At 40.8% G+C, this 24,947-nt stretch overlaps 1 protein-coding gene across 1 annotated transcript; it reads right to left on the bottom strand.

Moving 5' to 3' along the window:
- LOC110952786 (zinc finger protein aebp2) lies at positions 1-23,841 on the bottom strand. Its single transcript, XM_022196510.2, has 9 exons — positions 23,203-23,841; positions 22,194-22,404; positions 20,140-20,247; positions 19,816-20,002; positions 18,164-18,288; positions 12,205-12,272; positions 3,299-3,412; positions 2,063-2,092; positions 1-1,001 (listed from the first exon to the last, which is right to left on the bottom strand). Exons 1-9 carry the CDS (start codon positions 23,736-23,738, stop codon positions 995-997), a joined length of 1,386 nt encoding a protein of 461 aa, XP_022052202.1. The 5' UTR covers positions 23,739-23,841; the 3' UTR covers positions 1-994.
- Positions 23,842-24,947: the final 1,106 nt, after the last annotated feature.

Here is a 24,947-nt window from a genome sequence, read left to right as displayed (position 1 = left end):
TTCTGTCATTTTCCCCGATTTTATTACAAACACAATTTTTCATTTCCAAAAAGGGACACCATATAGAGTAGAAAACACAACTTTTTAAACAATAATTGTTAAGTGCTTAAATAGCAGTAATGTAAATTTATCATAATAACTATGAAATACACAGTTCATGTTACTTGGGGGAGAGGAGGTGGGAGTACAGATAAGTCGATGTGATTAAAACTTTTTTAATGTCCGTTGAGATGTCAGTCATTGTGTGGTGTACTGTCGACAGACTGGTTAAGATTAAGAGCTACACGGTAGTGTCGTGAACTACTGAGTTATTGCTCCTATAACAGTTTGAATCGCACCGAATACAACTCTGACATGACTGGCACAACCTCACGCTTCACTGTCATACACACAGTTAACAGTACGGCATTCAATAAGCATAAATAAGAGCATTTGTTAAGACTTGTGTCACCTACAATGTAATTACAGTTAAAAAATTTCCAAGTATCCCTACAAGCGACAGTTAACATATATTATCACAGTAAATACGGTTCTTTTCAAAACCTTCACAAAAATCCACAGTACACCAGCATTTCCATGGTATAAAAATAAGTTACAAATCTGGATAAATATTTTACACAAAACAGTTATAAAATATGCTGTATTATCTGACAAGCTTACACAAAACAGTTTTTTTTTTTTACACTATTGGGTATTAAGACTATTTTCAGTTTGGTGCTTGTTAAAAAAAACATTCATTTAAGTTTTGATGAACACAAACTAATAGAAAATATTCAGTCCCATTTTACACCACATGTGGCTACAACAGTCATTTTAGATATAGAAAACTGAGGAGGGAAAAAAGGAGAACTGCAGCATGGCAAGTTTTACTTCCTTTTATCGACACTTCACTCCCCCCGTTCAGCAGAGACCGATGAAGAGCGTCCCATCCCATACAGATAAAACTCCCATGAACAAGGATTTCCCCTTAAGTATCAAGTCCACAGATGACTCCTTACAGGCTGAGCACAAAGACAGGAGAGAAAGACACAGAGAAGGAGAGAATGAGTTGTTCTCTGTTTGTTACGTGAGAGATTACAGGATAAAAAAAAAACTGGCTTCATCCTGGATGTTCAGACACTGAGCTGACTTCCTCTACACACATTACACTTTTGGAGCTTTAAGAGTAGCTTTTGCTGCTGACGGAATTATTGCAATAATAAACAGTGTCCAAATATGACCTAATGTTTGAGTGAGACGAGGAAACGCCAAAGTTCATGGCTTCAAAATGGTCTGTTTTCCAGTTAACTGGCTTCATGGTACGTAGGAACCGTGAAACTGTGGGTGAAAAGTATTCTTCTGCAATGATGTTTCACCACAGGAGAGCTAGAGTCACGGGTAAAACCACAGATGCGCGAACATTATAACACTGTGGATGCATCGGCATCATTTGATCTACATAATTACAGAAAGACTAGGGAATTTTAACTGCGTATGGTGCTGCAGCATAAAACATGTGGCCTTAAAGTTTGAGTTAAAAAGCAGGAATAATGCAGCAGCACTGTGTTGTCTGCGTACGCCCCACTGTAAACTTCAAAGGCTGTGCACGAATGTTGATAAAAGATAGCAATGTTGTGACACCAATGCTTCACACATCTATCTTTTATGCATCTGTTTAGGCTTTCTGTATATCCGTGACTGCACCATTGTGGCTACAAACGATTCAAACACTGCCCTTTATTAAAAATACATTAAACACTTCCATTGGAAATTGAATTTGCATTAAAGTAACAGGTGCTTTGATTTAATTTACCAAAGAGGTTTTCTGTTTTTTATCTGAATGAAAAAATGTAAACTTGTACAGCTCGAAGACATTAGCTGCCAGTATGAAGTTAATTCAGTTCTTATCCATACTTTTAGTGTGTGTATATGGGTAGAAAACAGGGCAGTATGACTCCTACAAACTATATTCTTATCTAGTAGCTACTTTGAATCCTGTATTGAGCATTTGCAGTTTGGATATATTTTATCCACAGGTAACAAATACCTCAATGGTAAACAGGTCTAAGTAAGTTTAGCTTACCTGCGTTTCAGTCGCTTTTGAGGAAGTGCTCTGAAAAGACAAAAAAAATGTAAGATTGGTGTGCAACAGCATCTTTAGTATACAACATGGTCATGAGTTTGAGCTGATTTCACTCTAATATGACTTTAAGTTGGAAACACTGGTGAAATAATATAAACTTAAACTGCCACTATATCAGTGTCTGTCTACATGTACAGGGGTCAAAACACACCACCAACACTGCCAAAGGCACCAACCACCACATTTGTTTTGGGATTTCATGCATTAGGACAACCTTGACATAAATTGGCTGGGTGCTGACGGTTATATTCAACTATGAAACCAGAGTCCAGCAGCAGCTCCTGCAGTTACTGAGCCTTCAGGTCAAATTAAAATCAGTCAGCCTGTGTGCTGATTAGCACACTTGTGAGCCATATATCTCTGGTAAGATGACCACTCTGTTATTTTAGGCACATTGTTCCTCTTTCAGGATTCATTTTCAGCATTTTATGGTGTGCCATAAAGTTAACCTTGTTTTCTCATCTCAGTGACGAGTGCACTGGTCTTTGCAGAGCTGCTCGGGATTCAAATAATATCATAGCTAATGTTTAGTGGTGTGTGGTAAATGTGAAGACACAGAAAATATAAGCTTTTGAGTTGCATTTGCACAGTGGCAAGAAATGATTAGAGTATTAGAAAATTCTAATGGGATCAATTCAATTTTGAAACAAACACTATGAATTTCATTGCTTCAATGACTCCAGCTAACATTCTATCCTCATATTTATCAGCTGATCACATATATACAGGTAAAATGCAGTTTCAATATATCTAAAGTGACAGAAACCCCTTCTACTTAAGTATCTCCTAAGGGACTCATTTTTGATTTCTGACAAATCAGCAGTTAGAGCTGACTGTGGCCAATAGCTGACGTCATTAATCAGGTTGTACAGTAGACAGTCTACTCCTTCCTACAGACAGACAAAAAAATAAATTTTTCTGTTTGAGACATGATGAATCTAAATGCTGAAATGAGAGAGTTGGTGCCACCTGCTGGAAGAACATTCATGTGCACACACAGGTGTAGAGAGCAGAGGCAAAAGCTTAAACACTTTCTTTTGTTTCGGTAATGATTCAAACAATGAATCCTACTGATAATTAGATAATATTTGCACATGGGAAACAGATGTGCAGCACTATGGGCTTTTGTGTCTGTGAACGTGCACAAAGAGGCCGCTGGAACAGTCATGCACTCACCGATAGATGTTTGGGTCTAACAGCATAGCCGTGTCCTGTGGTAACTGGGATAAGTGCACCACTTTAGTCTTCAGCTGAGATCGCTCGGTTTCATTCACCCACACGTCAGGTAGTCTGCAAGACAATGCACACATGCAGAAGGAGGACATGTGGTCTGGCTTCAAGGCTTAACAAGAATGAGGGAGAGGAAAAGGGGGACAGAGTGGGAGTAGGGTTGAATGGAGCAGGGTGTAAGAGATGGAGTCTGAATGAGAGATGTTAACACCTTCCTCTGAACGCTGAGCACATTTCCATAAGTGACATGGCCTTGACCAAAACACTGGAACCGACACACATGCACACAAGGGAGCTGACCAGCACAAACAGAGGACAAAGCAAATCTCTCTCTCCTGGACTGATCCGATTTTGTGTGGGCATGCACGCAAGTACTTTTTTTTTGTCGATATCAAATGATTAATCTAAAAATGATGTAAGATACATGGCAAATTAAAATCAGAACAGTGTGATTTTGTTCCCTGTAGAAACTAGAAAATAGGAAAGTGACAGGCACACACATGATGTGCTGTACTGTTCAGTGGTCCCTTACTGTACACACAACAGTGTGATCCCCCTGTGAAAGCTGGGAGTGTGTGAGCACTGGCGTGGCAAGTCGAGGTGCAAAAGAAAGAAACAAAGAGCTTAGCAAGTCGACTGCACTTCCCCTCCTTCCTCCAGCCCCCACCTCCTCGTCTCCACCCCCAGCATTCCCCCGTCACTATGTGCGTCATCACAGGAGCCCCCAGAGACACACACACACAAATACACACACACACACTGCAGGCAGCAGTTTGGCAAGCGGGCAGTCGCCCAGCCAAATCACTCATTCACATGCCCAGTCAGTCCATTCAGTGGGATCGTGTGCAGGTAGCGCTTCATCTGTAGCACCGCTGAAGGTAGAGGTGAAGAACAAAAGAGAACAAAGTGATGTAAGACTGACAAATGGACAGGAAAAGACAGAGCGAGGCGAAAAAAGAAAAAGTGAATAGAGAGGGGAAAAAGGAAAGGGGCCCATGTTGATGTAAAACAACACGCTTAAGTGGCGGCAAATCCTTTTATAGCATGTTTAAGTGCTTGGAAGCTGGTGTTAGCTACATGAGGCAATTTAGTAAATACCTTAATGCTCAGAAAGCCTCAGCAGTGTACTAGAAATCGAGAAGGATGTCACCTGTGTTGCTAAATTAAAGTAATATTTTAAGGTATCACCGTTAAACAAAGACAAATCTGTAGTAACTACTGACCTAAGCTTGACTAGATGTTTATCTGGACCCCAGATAGGGATTTCTGTCTGTTTGTGGCTTTTAATGAACATGCGCACGCAGATCAAAGACAGTGCTATTTCAACAAAAATGTGCACACATGAAGTACAAGTGTACAAGTACCCAGAGCAAAACACAGCTGGTCATATATGACTCAGAAGGCCAACTCACCCTCTGCTTATCAAAGTGACAATTGGTCACTGATGTAAGAACATTTAAACTGATGTATTGAGCTCAACTAAATTTTACAGTTTTGAAAACTATGTGCAATTCCAGTGCATATCAAACTACTGCATAATGACAGACTATGATTGCAAAGAAAATAAAACAAAATATACTAATTAGGTATACGGGACCCCACAGTTGCCTCCAAGTAGGCTCTGGGTTCAAACCTGCTTGTTGGCATGGGCCTTTCTGTATTCTATTAACCATGCCCAACGGGTACGTCGGCGGGGTTATTGCATTCGTTGCGGTATCTGGCTGGGTAAGTATGTATGTATGTATGTGGCTATGTCCGGTCCGATATCTCTGCAACCGCTGAAGTCAGGAAAATCAAACTTGGCACTGAAGATCAGTCTAAGGTCCCCTGCTCAGTTGTGGAGTTACAGGTCAGCAGATCAAGTAGAGAGGGAGATGCATACGATGATCAAAATTGATACATATTGCATCAGTTGTATAAGGAGGACAGGGTTTTCGCCAACAGAGGGCTCGGTTCTGCCCTCTACTGAGGGCTCGTCTAGTTTTGTATGTTCTCCCTCTGCCTGGAGTTTCTGCAGGTACTTTTCCTGCTACAGTCCAAAGACATACATAGGAATACAATTGGTGATCCTAAATTGACCGTAGGTGTGAGTGTGCAGGGTTGTTTGTCTCTCTGTGCTGGCTGTGTGATGGACTGCTGACCTTTCCAGGGTGTACCCTACCTCTTGCTTAATGTCAGCTGGGATAGGCTCCAGCTCCCTGTGCCCATCTGCAGGATAAAGCAGGTACAGCTAATGGATGGCTTATTATGAAAAGGACATCTGTCATTGCTCACCCAATGGCAGTCTTAAGCCATAAATATGAGTTATGAACAAGCTGTAATTTGTGTTTCTCTTTAACTTTATTAATGCACATGTAAATAGAGAAAACTCTGTCTTGCATTTACAAGAGGGGAAAAAAAGGATTTTTGATGCTAATTTTCTCTTTATGGAAGTGCACAAATTGGACATAGTTTTCCTAATTTTAGTAAAAGCAAAGAAAGTGTGACACTAAGTGTATGCCTAAAGTGTTTTTATCCCCTTTAATGGTGGTGGGAGAAGAGAGAGGAAGTTGAGGAGAGGCAGGGACAAGACAAGAAGCATTCCCCTTCAAAGCAGCTTGAAAGTTTGTGTTAGCCTCAAGTTAGTGTCACTGTCCAAAGCAAACCTCAAATGACAGAGGAGGGCCTGTAGAGTGTTAAATACGCAGTAAACATTCATGTGTGTCTGTGTGCATGCACTCTCACATGCACGTCCCACTTCAGAGTGACCGTAAACATATCCCGATGAGTGTGCTGTGGTACCGATGAGTTATTACAGGCTGATGCATGGGAAACACACAGGAGCGGTGCACAGGGGGGTCAGCATGTCACACACGTGTCATGGATATACACATACACTAAAGTGTTCATATCACTTACCCACACACATGCAAGACACAGTTTATTTAGGAGCCACAAATGTATATAATGTGAGTGAGGCCTGTGTGGAAAGGACTACTGATGGTGCCCGTCTGACTGAAGCCTAGTCCTCAACTCTGAATTGATGGCTGGCTCCAGGCCTTGGAGCATCCAGTGGTGACAGGCGCAATAAGTTAATCATAAAGCAGCAAAGCGTTTATCAAATCACTGAAAAGTAGCTTTATGTGGAACTCAACAGGAATGACTGTAGGAGTTCAGTGTCCTTATAGACGGGATCATACTGCAAAGCAGAGGACAGCGGGCTCATAAAGCCGCTTCATGGACTGCCTAACTGCGGCCTAGAGTGTTCCACAACTTATTTACCATCATACCAACAGACAACTGTTCGCCATTATGACTGCATTTCAAAACGCCTCATGGAAACGGCTTAGTAAAACATTTTTATACAAAAAGTTAATACAGGTGCTAATTTTCATGGGGAATATTCAAATTGGAGGAACATGGAGTTACATCAAAATGGACTTTTATACAAATGTTATCTGATCTGTATGCATGCCTACAACCACGCATGTAGACAGAAATATGTGAAAGAATGTGCATGTAATGGAGTTTCAGAGGTGACTGCTATTCAGACTGCTTTTTCTTGCCTGCTATCTTCAACTGCCTGCAGCTGCTTTAAGTTCAGTGGCATTGTGTGAAATGCTTCTTTTAACTGTGACTATCTCACAAAATTTCATGTCTGCAGGCAGAAGATACAAAAAACTAATTTTTTTTAGGTGAATTAAGGGTAGAGCCAGATATTGCTTAGCAAATTCTTGTGCATGAGATCGATGTCTGTGCTTACATGACTAATGTGCTCATATGTAAATGTTTCAACCTGAGAAACATTGTGTTATCAAATCATATCAAAAATAGCAGCTAATGTTTTACAACACATTTATAAGCTACGAGAAGTGTTGTCGTGCACTACTACTTTTATTCTCTTTTCTGTAGGCTATTATGTACCTGCTCATGAAGCAGAACAAAATGACACTCCCTGTTTTCGCACAAGGAAAGCAATTAAGCAATAGAAATTGGCCATATATAGGCCTACAACTGACTCACTTTGTCTGCTCAACCAAATTACATTCAGTCATTCAAATGCTTCTGTTCCTCTACGATCAAAGACACACAAAGCAGGGAAAGCATTTTCTTACTTTGAATGGATGTCACTTGAGGTCGATTACTGTATTTAGAGGTCCATGATCTCTGCCCTAATTCTGCATGCTGAATTAGAGTTGCCAAATTGTGACAAAGCTCTCTGAGACTTCTTTCCCATTTACATACTGAATACTTTAGACAGAAACACAGTATATGAATAACAAAAGTTCACACTGCCCCCCCCCTCACAGTGATGTGCTCAGACCTGTCACACGGGGAAACTGAGACTTATTAGATTTTACTATTGAATGCTTAGGCTGTGTCTGAGGGTTGTATCCATTTTTGAAGCATTTTGTTCAAAACAGTATAGTACAGTATATAAAGTATATCATTTTTTGCAAGGTAACTACATTCACAAACTAGTTAAAGGTTTAAGTGATAAACCATGTCGTTCAAGATAAGCAGCGTTTGTTCTAAACAATGTGCTAGTTTGGATCCAGAAGCTCGAAGCGTTCACCGTCAGTGTTTGTTATTCTAAAACAATCAGCTGCATGCAGGGGAATCCATTCACCCATCCATCAAAGCTTAGACAGCAATTATGATTCTCTCTCTCTCTCCCAGCCCTCCCACCACTCTCTTCCTCTTCAGTGACCCGCTGGTGAGTCGTGTTCAGAATGGTTCATGTTAATCAGTTACTCATTAATCCAAATGAAGTTAATGGGTGTCAGTGTGAAAGTGAATGGCTTGCTCTAGCATTAATAAACATGACTTCTCACATTCACACGGCTAATCATTGACTGAGAAACACACAGTATAGCACTTGATGTTGACTTCAGTGTTGACAGCCATGACAGTTGATGGCTAACTAAATACATATTACTTGTCAGACAGGACATTAAACTCAAACTAAACACTGACTTTACCAATATGACACTCCACACCAACCATCTCTGTCTCAAAACAGAAATATCTCAGTGAAGCAGTTGTGTCCAGTTCTTAGAAGCTTACATCTCTACAAAGGCAGCAAAGTTACCAAAAATATCAGTTTTCATCCTAAAATCTTTTTCCATTTCATTGTTGAAAAGGAAAAATTAATATTTGAAGCCATGGACAAATGTGTAACAAAGCAGTCAAATAGGGTTATAGGGAAGGACGTTCCAAGCTTACATTTTCCTTGTAGTATTAGGACTTACTGAAGTCCTTTTCAAACAAGATATCGAGCATTGCTGGCTTTATCAACCTGTTGAACTAAAAGCATTCTGTAATTTAGATGCAGGCCTTTTCCACTCATGCCCCTCATGTCTATTTTCAGATACATCCACCACAGTGTCAGAGAGAGCCATGGTTCTCACACAATATCTGTCATTCATGCAAAAATGGACAAGGCTGCTTATAAATTAATGTGACTGGGTGAAATTCAGACTTGTGCTATGTCAAATGTGAAACACAAATGTCACTTGGTCTGACCTAGTAAGGCTGTCATTACAATTTTTACAGAAAAGTGAGCAGGGTAGTCATTCACATTAACACAAAGGAGTGCATGTCTGAAAGGGACTCCACAATCAAATTTGTTGCTATTATCAAGTCTAATGAGTGGATCATTAACTGGTCAGTCTTTTAGTGAAACATGTATGTAGCCATCAAGCGCTTTTATGATCTCTAAGATCTGTTGTTTAAATAGTTTTCAAGCAGGTCTGCTGGAAATGATTCGATGAAGTTTCCAGAGAAATCATGGGCTACTCTTAGCTAATGAGCTCGCTATCCACAGCTGATGAAATCTGCCACTGAGTCAGTGAGAAACAAAACAAACAAACAAACAAAAAAAAAAAACAGTTGAGGGCTCGAGGTGAGAAGCAATTACAGGACACACATTACAGAAAAGACACATGGAGTACATGCAAACACACTTTGTAATACTCTAGTAAACCTTTATTTGCTAGGAGATATCAAGTCATCCTTACAGTTTAAGACATTTCTGTCTATTTCCGTCCCCTAACCTTTATGGTTTGATTATGTGCATTAATGACGGGAACATTTGTCTGCCGTGGGGCAAATCTACCGTATGACTCAGTGTTACTGATTTCTCCTGCATGGTCCAAGCCATAAAGCAGTCTCATTTTTTTTTCTTCTATCTTTCTATTTCATTCCTTCCTCATCATTCACTCCCTCTACTTTCATTCTGCCTCTTCCTCACATTTCTCTCTCCCACAGCCATTTTGTTCCCACTCCTATTTCTCACTTTCCTCCAATCTCTGTCTCCCCCATTCTTTGCCTCATCCATTCTGCCTCTATCTGTCTTTGAGTCTCAGCATCAATCTCCATCTTTGTCTCTGCATTTGGAATTAATCTGAGAAGTCTTTCCTGATCATCAAACTTCATCTTTCTCTTCCTTTCCCCCACGCCCATTATTTCTTTCTGCGGAAAGATTAAACTCCCACATGCAGCGCTAAGAGAAGACTGTCGAGGTGAATCAGAGATGGGAAAATGAAAGGAGCGGAGGAAGGAATGGAGGATGAAATGGTAGAAACCTGAGAACAAAGGTTTAGCTGGAGGTTTGCTGGAAGCTGCCTCATGATGCATCATCTCAGTTTCTTTGTCCAGTGCCATCTTTGCTTTTCTTCTCACCAAACTCATTTTTATCTTCGTTTTCCAACCTATTCTTTGCCTCCTTTGACCTTGTGCTCTTCCCCTCTCTTTTCTTCATGCACCTCTTTCCCCTTTCTGCCTCCTTGTTCTCATTTTCCAACTCCTCCGCCTTTTCTCTCTCCTCTCATTCTTCCTCTCTGATCATTCTTCAGAGGCTGTGCAGTCAAACCCTTTAATGGGAGTGTGGGAGAGCTGGAAGTGTGGTGGGAGCTTCCCTTGAGCAAGGGCCCTGCTGAGAATCACAGCGTTCAGTGAAGCCCTCCCTCTACGAGAGTAAAGCCTGCCTACCTTTCTGCCCAATTGCTTTACTGAGCTGGTGTTAATGGGGTTCCAGTGTTCACCTCTAGCAGGCTGAAACTGGAGAGGCTAAGCTGGGAATAGGCATAAATCTGGTAAGGGCTGGTTGGAACAACATATTTCTCAGTGTGCAGCTGAACACAATTTTTTTCCTCCAAGTTCATACAGACATTGCATTAAAATACTGTGATGGATATTTATTACATTAACTGTCAATTGTGAATGCTGATCCACTGTTTAAAAAGACTTCAGTGGCCCAGTCTGAAGATTATTCATGTAAGGTCAAGCAGATGCCATAGAACCAGCATCAGATCCAGAGAGTTACAAAAACAGACTTTTGAATCAAAGTCCACTCTTCCCCCATCAGTGCTTCATACATGAATGTGAGCATTAGAACAGTGAAGGAGAATAAAGTCTAATAATCATGGTTAAACCCTAAGCTTCATTTGATGCGAGTATGATTTCAAACAGTGGAGCTGGTATAATATAGACTATCAGGGACCTAGATTTCTCCTACTAGGAGTTCCCCACAACAAATAGTAGATCAGAAAAGACAGGAAGATTTATAGCAAGCCCTGATATGCAGGAAGGCCACCATGTTGCACAACTGGATGGAAAAGAGAATCGTAAAACTACCGGAGACGGATACACCTACACTGTTGATGTTCACTTATATATGTATGCGCCCTGCTGCTCAAAAAGGAAGTGTTTTTGCAACAGGTTCAGGCTTTACATGGTTAAATATGTGGAGGAGCTTTGTACATGTGGTGATGAATTGCTTTTTGTACACTAGAGGCATTTATATATATCAAAAAAATGAATCTGTTGAAAGACACATATCCAAACCCTTTAGAGGGAATACTGAGCAGCATTTCAAATCAGTATCAACCCATTTCACCAGGATTAAACTACAATATACAACTTCAGATAGTCACGATAATCTGGCAGGATGGCCCAAAAGTATCTGTTGTGATGAGGTTATTACAACAGCTTCAGGGATTTCTAATGCACAGTGAGCAGAAATGTCTGCGCAGAGTTCAGATTCTTACTGCCAATACTGAATATATGAATAAGTTTGGGGTACAGTTAGTTCCTCAGGCTCACTGGAGTTCAGATAAAACCAGTAACCTCTGCTGTTGGAAGTCGAAGGTATTAAGATTATTCGGTGGCCTGTTAATAGCTGTATAGCATAAGGGTTGGGAGTACTTATAGACCTCCTCTGGTGAAAATCTGTTTTTGGGGGGGGGGGGTTTCTACCTGATTAACATGTTCATATGGCGTTTTGTTTAATATGCTGGACGACTACAATCATGAGCAAAATCGGTAGTCAAAGCCATGGCTGAGCGTTTCCACTTCAAAAAAGCAGTATATTGATGAGACTCTCTAAAAACGTGGATTGAGGACACCAGGGTTTCATAACTAAAAGACGTAAGGAATCATTCTGTCCAGTAGTGGGGTCGGGCCTTCTGTATCATTACACTTCTTCAGAATCAGTTTTCGGGTTCAATACATATTGCTGATTTCCCTTTATGTTACAACTTGCCATAATGTAGTGTAGAATAATGTGCTTGATCTGCTGTGAGTGATGAGGTGTGAGTGGAGACTGAGGCATGGACTACATAGACCTACTTGTTCTAGAGGAAGCAATAATCTAGAGGAACATCTAAGCTAGGGCAGAGGGGGATTCCTTCTATAGGAAATAAAATTTAAATATGTAACTGACACACAGATGAATTTTGAAAGACTAAATTAACAACCTAAGAGACTTCCAACCCTGATGTGTCTACATATTTTTAGGTATTTCATTCTATTGGAGGTTACATTAGGTAGCATCCAGATGTACAGTATACCATAGTGATTATTTCACTTACATGTCTTCGGGTGTCCAGTGCAGGAGAACCTTCACCTTGCCAGATCCCTCTTTTCTTCTGGCTAGCACCTGCACAAAAACAGTCAAGCATCGATTGAGCTACCTTCACTAAGGAAACGTAAACACTAAACATCCACACAAGCATATAATTCAACTCAAATATTATAGCTATTTTGTAAATTTCAAGCCAATTTGTGGTTTTACATTTGCAAAAATTGCCAGGTTTAGCTTGTATGAGTTGGAGTACCTGGACTCGACATTCTGGAGAGCCAAGAGGATAGACATTGGGTAACACAATCAGTAATCAAGTCACAAGTCACTGCTCTTGTTGTGGATTACGTCAGCACCAGAGGCTTGATGCCTTATGACAGGAATGTGTTTAGTGGAGACCAGCATCCATTTGATAATATTTATCTCAGTAACCTGTCATACTGTGTTCATTTTCTTTTTCTTTTTTTTTTTTTACCTGCCTTAAATACTCAACTTCTCAACTCCGAACACAACCACAAACTTCAAGGCTTCTCTTCTTGTGAAAATACAGTTGAGACAATACCAGATTTCCTGAATAGTTGGCTCTTTCTATGCATAACATATTATCTGTCATGCTGTGTTGGTTTATAGTAAAACAGGTCTGGAATTCACAAATATTGTCAGGAGGGAAAAGAAATGCAAGAAATATAACCAGGAGTGTCAAAAATAGCCTCAGATATAGCTTCTTACGTCAATTGGCTTTTTTTGTGAGTGTCTGTTTTTAGTACAGTGAATGAGCTCACATGAGAAGAACTCCGCTTACGCACATGAATATCTGAAATTATTTTTGTGACTCCAGGGACCGACTCTGGCATTGATGGAAACTGGTTTGAGGACAGGAGGGAGGAAGCTCCACTGAGACATAAGACACAGAGACCTAGAATCACTCTCCTCATCTTACAACTTCTCCTACCTTTCCATTATTTGACAAAACACGTATTATCTGTATTTTAAGAAGCCTCAATCCCTTTTATTCATGTGATACCCCACTACCTTCAAGGGTAAGTGGATATAGCTGACAGATGGATGGGTGATCTGATGAATTTGTATTTTTTTTCTTTTTAGGTTGTCCGGCAGACGTTTGAGAAAAAAAAAAGGGACACAAACATGTCTAGTAACTGACTGATTAACATTTTTTTTAAAGGAATATTTACACTAGGTCAGCAGAGATGAATTGTGTTGCTGCTGGATGGGTGCCTTAACATTTGTCTACTAGATGCTTTGTAAATAGTAGCCAAATCAACCACATTGAATCTTGTCTCTAATATAGTGCGCAGGCATAAAACTCCTTAAAGTGGACAAGAGAACAAGTAGGGAGAGCAAAGCTGCTGTAATAGTGCGAGTGATGAAATTGAGAAAAACAGCCTGTGCATCTCACACATCACCAAAACACTGCTGATGTGAAGTCTAAACCTTTTTGAGTGCGACAGTCTGAAGAAAAAAATATTCAGGGGAGATTTGAGTCAGTATGTGTTTCCATGTCAGTGGCCATTCTCCTGGACCAGTGCACTGATGCACATATGTGAACATGAAGGTATGAGGCCATTGGTCAGCCCTCTCTTGTTTCATGTTTCGTTTCACTCAACCACTGTGATGTGGTGCAGAGTTTTTGGCAAGCGCTTGACAGCCATGTTTCCATTTCAATGAGCCTTGCACTTACTTCACATACATTTAGTGTATTCTAGTTCTCTGCACTGAAAAATCTCTTTTAGCTCTTTGATTTACAACACATGAATGAATATCCCTGAGCTTTTAGTAATTTCTTGGAAAAGCTTGTTTTGTTTTTTTTTTAGGGCAGATTAATTGTAAAACACACATTTAAAAGAAAAAAACAGAATTTAGTGCACAATTTTTTAATTAACATGGGGTCAAAAATACACATATGCCCATTTAAATTATTGATTCACTAGTGCTGAACATTCCAAAATGTCTTTTTTACTGGCCAAGGTCTCTTAGCTTCCTGATAGTAATCATGATTGACTACAGCTGGTAGTCTGTCTGTGCCAACATAAAAAGGATTTGTTCGACAGCACTCAGATTGACCAACACACAGTACAATGGAAAAATCCACGGAGCTCAGTGCAGATCTAAGAAAGAGGATCATACATTTAAACAAGTCAAGAATGTCTCCTGGAGCCATTTCTAAACAACTGCAGATTCCCGGATCATCAGTTCAAACAACTCTATGGAAGCACAAGTTAATGGGAGGTGTGGCCACTTTACAGAGATCTGAAAGAAGACTTAAATTGGCCTTCCAAAAGTTCTGAGCTCAACTATACCAAAAATGTTTGGATTTTGCTTAAAGATTGGGTCCATATATATAAAAAAAAGCCCAACAAATTTAATTGAACTCTCCTTGTTCTACAAAGAAAATTGGTCAAACATCCAACCAAAAGTCAGACGTTTGTTGATTACTACCAAAAGCATTCAGTCAAGGTGCAACTTGTTCAGGAACATTTAGTCAAATGTTGCTGATGTACTGCATGTATATTTTTGGCCAACATTAATGTCCACAGTGAGTGTGTTCAACTGCAAGTAACAAACATGAACACAAATTAATTGACAGTCAGTCGAGACGTTTTGTCTTGACCAATTGAAATAAACTTAAAATATTTTTGAGACCCCTCTTTGACATTTCCAACTCAATTTTTGGGAGATGTAAAAACTCCTTCCCAACTTTTCAGAGCATTCGTCTCACCTCATAAATTAGTATTGTATCTCATTTTGTTCTTGCTTATCTCCCTTTATCTGTTTCAGTTTCTGGCTTAGTAAATCCACATGGAGGAGAAAATACAATTTCTCAGACTGGCTACAGAAAGTCTGGCTCCTGAGCTCGATGCAATGGACCCTACACAATTGTCTCAAGACCTGCGGGTAAGACTCTGTACACCAGCCAGCTGCTTTACTAGCCTTTTAATTAAAAATACATAGCTGCTAACCTATGCCCTCAGGCTTCTCATAGCACCAGGTTAATAATCACAAGCCAAAGCTACACTTGAAAAGGGCCATGACCATGTACGTAAAGGCTGCAGATAAAGAAGTGGGCTTGTGTTCAAGCAGCATGAAGTGATTTGTGAGATGAGTGGTTTGATGATGGCAGTTGGTGCTTTAGGGGACAGATCTTAATCCTCTATAAACCCAAGGGAGGGAGGTAAGAGAGAGAGGGAGGGAAGTAATAGAAAGGGAGGGGGAGCAAGAGCAGGACGACATAGGGAGTGAACAGTGAATATTAGTGTGGCTCCAAAACAAGGCAGTGAAAAGTGCAGGGCCAAAGCCGGGGGAGGGCAGGCCTGCTAAAACTGGGTGCCTGTCTAGAGTCAGGGGTTCAAGCTGTGGATGACGCAGATTGGTGAAATAACAAAAATATCCCATCATAAACATGACTGAGTTGCTCTGGCGGGTCAGCAGGCCCACCGGCCAAACGCTACAGAACCCCCATGGCTCTGCTCCATCTCCCCAGGCCAGGGAGGGTCCACTGGGGCCTGGGGTCTGGCGCAGCACCGCAGTCCTAAACCACAATTCTCCAGGGCTTCTAAAGAAAGGAAATGTATGCCCAACTGGCCAGATCTCCTTCCGATTCCATGACCCTGACCTTCACTTAACCTCCTTGTCCTCTCACTCCAAGTCTCCGTTTCTCTCCATTTGTTACTCTCCCTCCCCTGACTGTCTCTTCCTCCTTCTCTGTCTGTGTCCAAATATGCAGTTACCTCTTTTAACCTCTTCCCAAGCCTTATCTTCACTTTTTTGTTTTTAAATTCTTGGCTGCTGCTGAGCAGCTGAGGTTTGTAGAAGCAGAGCAGAAAAGAGCTGAATGGGACTGTTCCAACAGCAGGGTAATACTGTAGCGAGGAGAACACTGATGTCAACACTAATTACACTTTAACATGAAAAACGGCAAAAGTACGTTTGTCCTAGACTGCACTCAGCACTACATTTTTGGAGATGCTTAAATTATTTACTTGGAAAAATAGGGACGGCTGCGTTGCATACTGAATGTGCATGTGTCTGCATTGGAGACGCCTGTACAATATCAAAGTGTATCACACAACTACACATACACAAATTTAAACTTCCTATTGTATCTTTTAATCTTTGTCTGCCTGTGAGCACAGTTAAAATTACCAGGAGTTCATTAGGGAATCAGCATTCATTACATTGATTGTTATTATGACAAAAGTATAATTCATGATTCTACCAACAAGTTGTAGTCAAAAACAATAGTTGTATGATTTTGTACGCCATATGTGGTCCAAACCAGTTTAAGCTACACATAGAGAACCACAGGGGATTTTTTGGCGGTTATCTTAAGGGTTAAAATGTACAGCCAGGAAACACAGGCCAAATTTCTGCCCTAAGATAACCAGCGTAAAAATTATTACTGTCAGCGACTGAGGAATATGCTGTTCACAAATGAAATTGAAAACAGTTCCGAAAAAAGTGAGTGGGACTGTTTGTGGGCATTATATCCAGCCTGTAAATAAAGCAGGATCAGACCACAGACGATGATCCTTACGTTTTTCAACACTTTTGATGAAAATTTCCACCGTTCGATTTAAGGGTCTTGATCAGGAGACAGAGTGCTCCCTAGTGGAACTGCATAAGAACAGCAGCCATTCAACAAAAGTGCTATTCACATCACACCACTCAAATCTAAAAAAAAATCTTATGGCAACATCCCTTTATCTGAAAGTGAATCCCTTACTCAGGTTTTGAAGCAGTTCCTTGCGAATTTTTTTTTTTTTTTTTTTTTTGTATTTTACTGAAAAAATAGTTTTCTGTGTGAGTGCTTATATGTGTCCTCAATACCAAGGTGCAAAGGTACTTTATAGTTCATTAATAATATATCATGCACTGAGCTTTGAATGGACCAAACAGCACATACAAAAACAATTCAATTGTCTTTCCTGTGAAGCCCGATTCAGAGAAAAACAACATCAAGCCTTGGGGCATTTCTACAGGTTCATTTCAAGTGCACGGAGACAAAAAAAAAAAAAAAAAATCTGCAATGATTGGAGGCTCACTTTTAAACTGACTCTTTCATGCCCCCTGTTGTCTATAAGGAAGACAAAGATGTCTGCATTTATATGGGAAGCAGAATTTAACCAAAAGTATCAGCGTGCACAATAGAATTAAGGCAACGTAAGATACACAAAGAGGCAGGTTTATTAGTTTCCATGACGAGAATAGACTTTGTTTGGTGTCCATTTAGATGAAAGTGAAGACAAAGTCCATTTCATATTTTATTGTTCATTATATAATGATTTCAGGCTATGTCACTCAGGAAAATGTCCCTGCTTTCTGATGAGTTCTTCTGGTTGAATGAGTCTTTAGACAGGTAAACAGTATTGCTGGCGTTTTGTATGTTCACTTGGGCCGGACATGTGTGTGCACATCACATTAATTAACAAAGAAATTAATTTAATTAAACACTTTTGAATATACAGACGCATAAGCGGCCCTATAGTGAAGTGGTATGGGCACATATTACAGAGTTGAAAACGCACTCAGAAGCTTAGCCTCGAGTTTGATTCCTGGGTGGAATCATCATTTTACTGCTCTTTTTCCATATGTCCTGTCTATTTTTGCTAAAACTATCCAGTAAAGGCAAACAATAAAGGTGTCTAAAAATGAATAAAACAAGCCTGGTATTTCTTTTTAAGCATTCTGGGTTATACTGCATTCTAGTAGAGTACATTGTAACCTTTCAGCATAAACAGCTAGATGATAAAGATCAGTAAACAACATTTATTGTTTTACACAAATTCAAACCAGAGGAATGCATCGGAATTAAAACAAAAAGAACAAGGGAGGAAGAATGTAATTTTTCAGCTGCTGTTTCTGAATCTCCTCTGTTGTGTTTAAACCCATTATACTGTTAAAAAACCAGTCAGAGGCAAAAATTACCAGACAAACAGTAGTAAAGCACATACCGTACTGTGAAACACAACACTGTGGCCGTTGCCCACACTTTCAATGTGGGTGGCGAGGTTGAGACAGATGGCCCTGTGGCGGATTGCGTCCATAGTTTGGGCATCAAAGAAGTCGTGGGGCCTCGCTGGAAGGGGAGAAGAACAGACTCCGATGAGAGGAAAGTAAAATAAGAAATTTTAAAAAGCTGACAACATAATACCAGGGTTCCTACTTGGCCCCTAATATATAAAGACAAACTTCCATAGCTTTCTGTAACTAACCATATTGACCTCAGAATCATGTCATGACTGGAAATTGCTAATAAGGCAACAAAACAGCCCCACATCAGAAAAAAAATCATTTAACTCTTTTTGAAAGTTGAACAAATTAAATACTGATATTTTAGTTACCATGAAAAATAAACTCTGACCTCTTGGCATTTAAAGCTTTTAGAAAACATTTATCCCATGTCTATCACAGAGAAAGTATGTTTGTGTAAACGTGTTTGAAAGAATAGATTGTCATGAATATAAAGGTTGTCTGAAGATCTGCAACCAAATGTATTGGAGATCATATTAAATCAAACAATCTAAATCTGCATTACAAAAAAGAAAAAGTTTCAACCCTAAGAATGAGGGGCTGCATTTTAATATATAACTAAGATACCAAACATCCTCATTTTTGGAAATATGACAGCTATAATTTTGTAGGCGACTCACTAAAAACACATGCAGCTCCACAAAAATAATGTCTGCAAGAGCTGCAACATGTAAGAAAAACAAAAACCATCAGGAAGTTGCTAAGGACAAGATAAAACTTTCTATTTGAGGCAAGTTGCAGGAACTCAATGTTTAAATAACATTCTGTATGTCAAAACTGAACATTTACTTTGTGGCAAAGAGTTGGTGAGAAGAGATGAAATTACCTGAATGTATTATCTCAGGAAAGTTTCATTACTTTTTTTTAAAGCAAGTTAGTGTAAAGTAAACACTATTAAAATCTAGTCAATTGAAAATATGCTTTGAAATAACCTCAAGCATAACTATAAACCTAAGCCTTTTGTGTGGTCTTTTAATGACCAAATAAATCCACCAGAATGTTAAACTGAGACTAACAGGAGCTGTGGGATTCATAGTGACAGCAGAAGACTGCCTCCTCCATTTGTATTTTTAGTAACAAATACAGACTTCACACATATTTTTGTAAAAGCTCTTTTCTTTACACTTTCATGGTACTATTTTAATTTAAGGGCACGCAGAACAGACATTCAGAGGTGTAGAAATTGAAAACAAAAGCTGAGTATACAGCATGTAAACACTGGCCATCTAACCACCAGGCAGCTCACTGTCATATCCTGCATCAGCTGAGACAAAGTTGGTAAAAAGGAAAGTCTTGTGAAAAGCAGAGCATTACCATGGGGAGAATCTGTCTGTCTAGCTGGTTCAAGCTTATGTTGATGCTCGTGTGGGTGTAAGTGTGTGTGGTCCAGCTCTCGCTTCTCCAGCAAAGAGATGTGGGAGGTTGGAAGCTGAAAACATTTGTTTGAGGACAACAACTGAGCACTGCCTCAAAATATGCTCAGGCTGTGATCTTCAACAACAAAGAAAAGGGGGAAACCGCAATGAGAGACATTTTATTAACGTGTAAGTTTGTGTGCCTGTTAGGTACGTACGTAAGGAGCACCTGCGTTTGTTCTTGAGTTTCTTCCTCTTATTGAGTCCGGCCTTGGAGGGCGACTCCTCCTTGAGCTTGGCCTGACTGGACATTTTAGAGGAGCTCTGCTGGCTGAAGTGACTGGGAACATGGCGAGCCAGGCCTCCTTGGGAAGCAAAGCTGGCGTTGCAGCCACCGACTACACACTACAGCAGCGAAGTGGAAACAAAGAAAACGCATGAGCTGATTTAGATATTGATACTACACACATTACCTATGTTTACAATGCAGAAGAAACTGAAGAGCAAAAAGTGCACAACATATTTGAACGTCTTGATTTTACCTTGAAGGGTTTATCTCCACTGTGGGTCAGCATGTGTCTCTGGAGCCAACTCTGACTGGTGGACGGTGTGTTATACACCTTACAGCCCTTCCACAGACACACAAACACCTGAGCAACACAGAGAAGGACACAAAGAAAGGAAAAGAGGATTACATACAAAAAGAAAAGTAAACAAAGCATTAAAAAGGGAGACACAATAGCGAAAAAAAGAGATTATGTGCCAAGATAGTTTGGGTGAGGACTGTTATGCTGCGATTACACTCCCCTGCAGAAACACACACAGATAGCTAGACTCAGAGATGTAACTTCTAGTCCACTTGGAGGATGTGTTCTATCAATCAACACCTACCTATTCTACACATGCACAGCACTGCTGATTGCATGCCTAACTGCCCTTTTAGCATAATGGCTGCATGGACACAAATTCTGAGCTGATGTATAGAGGTCCATGTGGGCTCTTGCAGATTTGGGCAGACGGCAAAATTTACATCCCTGGTACCCTAAGGGAATCTGGCATACTTTCAGAGACGTAAGGTATAACACTGACCTTAGACAAAGACAGAATTCTCACATTAAAGCATAACTTTTCTTGTTCTCACTTTGATTTCTCCATAGTCTGGTTAGGTTTCTCGGATGCAGTGTGCAGGTAGAAGATGCTGAAGTGATTTCTTATGTTTGCTGATATCTCTTGTATTTTCCTTGGATGATTTTTAGCATTTGTCAAGAAAGAAAAGAAAATCTCAACATATGTCGGTTATGGCCGATTTCTTTTGGAAAACCTTGTACTGGCAGTGCATTTCAACTTAAAGATAAAACCTCATTAGCTACAAACAGAGCAATAAAATGTGCTTGGCTTAGAAAACAAGGTCATGTTTGTTCACTGCTGCATTCAAAGAGATGTGCTAAACAGATACATTTTGTTATATTTTAATTTACTTGCAGCATTGTGGACGGAAACGTATATCCAGAAATCAGCAAAAATGGAATGATCAGTTCAGAAAAAGTTTTGTTTTGGTTTTTTAACTCTTCTTTTACCTCCATCGGTACACTGAATCACTAGAGGTGCATTCAGCCATTTGGAGAGCTTTCCGCATTTTAGGAATCTAAAGTGGTTTCACTAATAACACTGTAAACTAAGTTGAAGCACCTCTGTAAAGCTGTATTAGGCAGTATTTCTGTGTGTCATTGTGCAAAATTCAACCTTAGTCTTTCAGTATATTGTAATTCAAGCGGTTTGAAAGGAAACTAGACTTCTGCACCTCCTCGTGGCTAAAAACCAAACACAGGTTGTTGAAGTGAGTCGTTCTTCCTACTGACGCTGCACAAATGCAGACATGCATGCACACCCTTTCAGATGGAGGAAAGCCCGATTCAGTGACAGAAAATCCTGCAGGAAAACTTGCTATTTCAGCAATTGCAACAACTTCCCAACACTGTAAAGCAACTTAAAATAAAGTGGCAGACGCACTTCTCAAAAAGAGTCTGGAAAAAAAGTCAGACAAAGTCAAAGTCAGCTAAAGTCAGACAAACGCAGTCAGTAGTTTTTCAGTGATGTAGAGAACTTCACGACTGCATCAGCTCTAAGCTGAAATTCAAGACGTGCTGTTCTTCTCCTAAACGAGTGTGCTGCTGTCATTTAAAGGGCCACAAGTATACAGAGAAAACACGATGCTAATTCTCATAGAACTGCTTCTGTATAATAGCACTCAGAACACAATCAGGATGACTGAAATGAATTACTAGAAGGCCTAATGAACAGATTACTGTATAGAGTAACGCTTCTAAGTTAGTCTTGCATGCACAGATGTCTGGAAAGGAGATGCAAATAGAGAGGAGGTGTTGTTTTGAACTTTTCCACATTTCTTCCTGCTGCACTTCTCTTTATCAAACATTGTGTGCAGTCCACTTGCAGCATATTGTCCCTTTTTGACTTCGCTGTCTGCATGTGTAATATTAGGCTACAGTAAACACGGACGCTACGATTCCAGGGTATAAGTCAGACAGAATAAAGAGGATCAACATGAAGGTCGTCCACATTTCTTAAGTCTACTGACCCCTCCCCTCTGCCCGTCCACATGAATTCCCCTGATATGCTCTGCCAGATCAGGACTAGAGTTGAAGCACTGTGGACAGAGGTCCCAGCAACAGGGGTAAGCCAGTGTCTTGGTCCCGGAGGAGCTGGCACTGCTCTGCCCGTTCATCATGGCAGGGGTGGAGCGCCCGCTGGACACTGTGCTCTCCATCTCCATCAGGGTACTGCTGATACTGAGACAGAGGAGAGGACAGGGCGGTTAGAAAGAGAGAGACGGGAGGGATACAGTTTCACAGTTATAAGACAAAGAAGGATTTGCACAGCTACGAAGAACAGGTGCAGATATTACTTGCCACATTACATAGTCACTATGCGTGAAAGCCTCTCGGCTGCAACTGATTTTCCATGCATGCCACTTTGACTCACTCCAAATCAAATCTATGATTGCAGTATTCAATGCTCCTAGCAAACCTGGCTAGCTTTAACGCCAGATTCGTTGCTAGACTTTCACTGCACCGAATGAAATAAAAAGTTCTTTTCGATCAAGCTGCGGGAAGTGGAACTGCTCTTTGTGCACACCTTAAATATGAGTTCAAGCCTTCATGGTTAAGTATACAGTGAATTTGAGGTATAACATGTAGTTATGAAGGCATTCCTGGACCAAAATGCAACTTTCACAATTGTAATGGGATGATTGCACACATTGTACATGCTATTTAAATCTTGAATCTAGCAGTAGATGTAGGTTAGTTTTTAAAAGTGTATTTTAAAAAGCCAAATCAGACACAATTTTTGGAGTATTTATGTATATCCTAAAGCATATGTGAACTTTAATGCAACTAGTCAATGAGCCAAAGGTAGGATGATTGCAATTTTTGGTTATAGTTGGACGACTGTTTGAACAATTAAAAGCAAAAACTCATTAAAATCAATTGTTATCCTGCTCTACTTAACAGATGGGACATAAGGACTGCTACTGCACCATCATCACCACACCTGGACCACACTAACACGCTAATCAGCAGACCAACCTGTCCTCAGAGTCCATCCTGCTCAACGGTTCCCCATCCGAGGATGAGATCTCCACACTCGGTCGTCTCTTGTCTCCCAGCTCACCTCCTCCTCCGCTGGGTTTCTCACCATCTTCACAAACACTTTTGCTCTTTTCGCAGTCCATTCCCGAACACCGGCTGTCTTCCCCCGGTTCCTCCTTGGCTTCTTTTATTGTGTTGGTCTCGTTGCTACCATCCCCGGGGCTCTGCTGTGCCTCTGGCCGTGGCTCTGCTTCTCCAGGAGCGGCTGTCTCCTCCCGGTTGGTTGTTACAGCACCGTCGTCTGTCAACGTCTCGCTCGCGGCCTTGTCTGCCGCCGCAGCGGGCTTCTCCTCACCGGCCTCCGCGTCCTCCTCTTCCATTTTCGGCTCTACGCTGCCGCCTGGTTGCTCGGTTTCCGGTTCGGCGAGGCCCTTTTCGTTCTCCTCCTCGCCGTTGCCCTCGTTTGTCTCTGCGGGCGTCGCGTCGCTGTCAGCGCTCAGTGCGGGTGTTTCTTGTGTAGCCGCAGCGGCCATTTCAGCGGCGCTCGTCGCGGAGGACACTTTCGGTATTAAAACCTCCTCATGACACCGTCAGACTCAGCCGCAGGAGGACGGAGGCGGGGCCAAACCACACCGTCTGCTCTCTGATTGGTCGGAGGAGGAAACTCTGACGTTGGTATTTAAACTTTCCATGTGTTTCCCAAAATCACACAGATCCTGTTGAAGAGAAGAGCTTGTGTTTACTGCAGCCAGAGGTCACCAACTACAGCCAAATGACCATGCATGAAGGCCAGCTTTATCTTCTAAATGTAAGAGGCATGAACATTATGATGACTATTGTGTTACTAAGCCATTAATGAGAAGAACTTTAGGGTTTCCACACTGTTAAAAATGCATGTAGCTTCTGTAGGACACTTGGTTCATCTATTCAAAAAAAATTACATAGTTTATCATTTAAACAATTTTATTCGTCGTTTCCATTTATCTTTTGATCCAAATCCCTTTTTTGTTTTTTATATTCTTGTTATATTACTAATGATGATAATAATTTCACTTATGGTTAATTGTTATCAGTGCAATGCAATTCTTAGTTCTGTCTCTACTCAGTGTTATAAACTTATTTACAGATCCATACTTGCTGAGGTAACAAATACGAATACAAAGAAACACAGGTAGTCATAACTTATGACTACTTGTCACGAGGGGTGGACTGGCCATCTGGCATACCGTGGGGGGGAGGGAGGTCCACGCCCGCTATCTGGCGGACGGCTCGGGGAAACGCTGGCTGCACCGTCGGCTGGGCCTGAGTCACGCACCATAGCCTTCTTAGTGTGACTGACCGAATCCCACACCTGGAGGTGATTGGATGAGCTGCAGGTGCGGAAACCAGCAGCTGCCCTCCATCAGCGCTGATTACCTCCAGTGGCTGTGACAATTATCAGTAAATTGTAAGGGGACTTAAAATTTCACAGGTCGCTTCTATTATTCCAGTGCAGCTTTTCCAATGTTCACAGCATTGGTTATCAGCTCAGGAAACATACAGACCAATTACTCTGCTCAGCCAATGAAGTCTCTGCATTGTAGCACTAAGTAAGCTCAGCATTCAGAAAACAGCTGGAGGCAAGGGATAAGACCATGATTCAAAATTCAGGCAGGATAATCAGCAGCTCAGTTCTCCAATAAAGCAGCAGGGATATTAGGGGAGTGATATAAGACAGGAAAAAATGTGAAAGTGTTCAATTG

This window comes from Acanthochromis polyacanthus, chromosome 8 (assembly GCF_021347895.1).
Source record: "Acanthochromis polyacanthus isolate Apoly-LR-REF ecotype Palm Island chromosome 8, KAUST_Apoly_ChrSc, whole genome shotgun sequence".
Classification (NCBI taxonomy): domain Eukaryota; kingdom Metazoa; phylum Chordata; class Actinopteri; family Pomacentridae; genus Acanthochromis; species Acanthochromis polyacanthus.
Note: the sequence above shows the minus strand (reverse complement) of the source record. Positions and strands in the feature narration are given on the sequence as shown.

What these genes read in the sequence shown, in the direction of transcription:
- LOC110952786 (XM_022196510.2), bottom strand. Translation starts at nt 23,738, where the DNA reads ATGGCCGCTGCGGCTACACAAGAAACACCCGCACTGAGCGCTGACAGC. An exon ending in AGGATGGACTCTGAGGACAG is followed by an intron (nt 22,405 to 23,202) that starts GTTGGTCTGCTG and finishes CCTCTGTCTCAG; the next exon opens with TATCAGCAGTACCCTGATGG. An exon ending in GTGTTGTGTTTCACAGTACG is followed by an intron (nt 12,273 to 18,163) that starts GTATGTGCTTTA and finishes GTTTTTGTGCAG; the next exon opens with GTGCTAGCCAGAAGAAAAGA.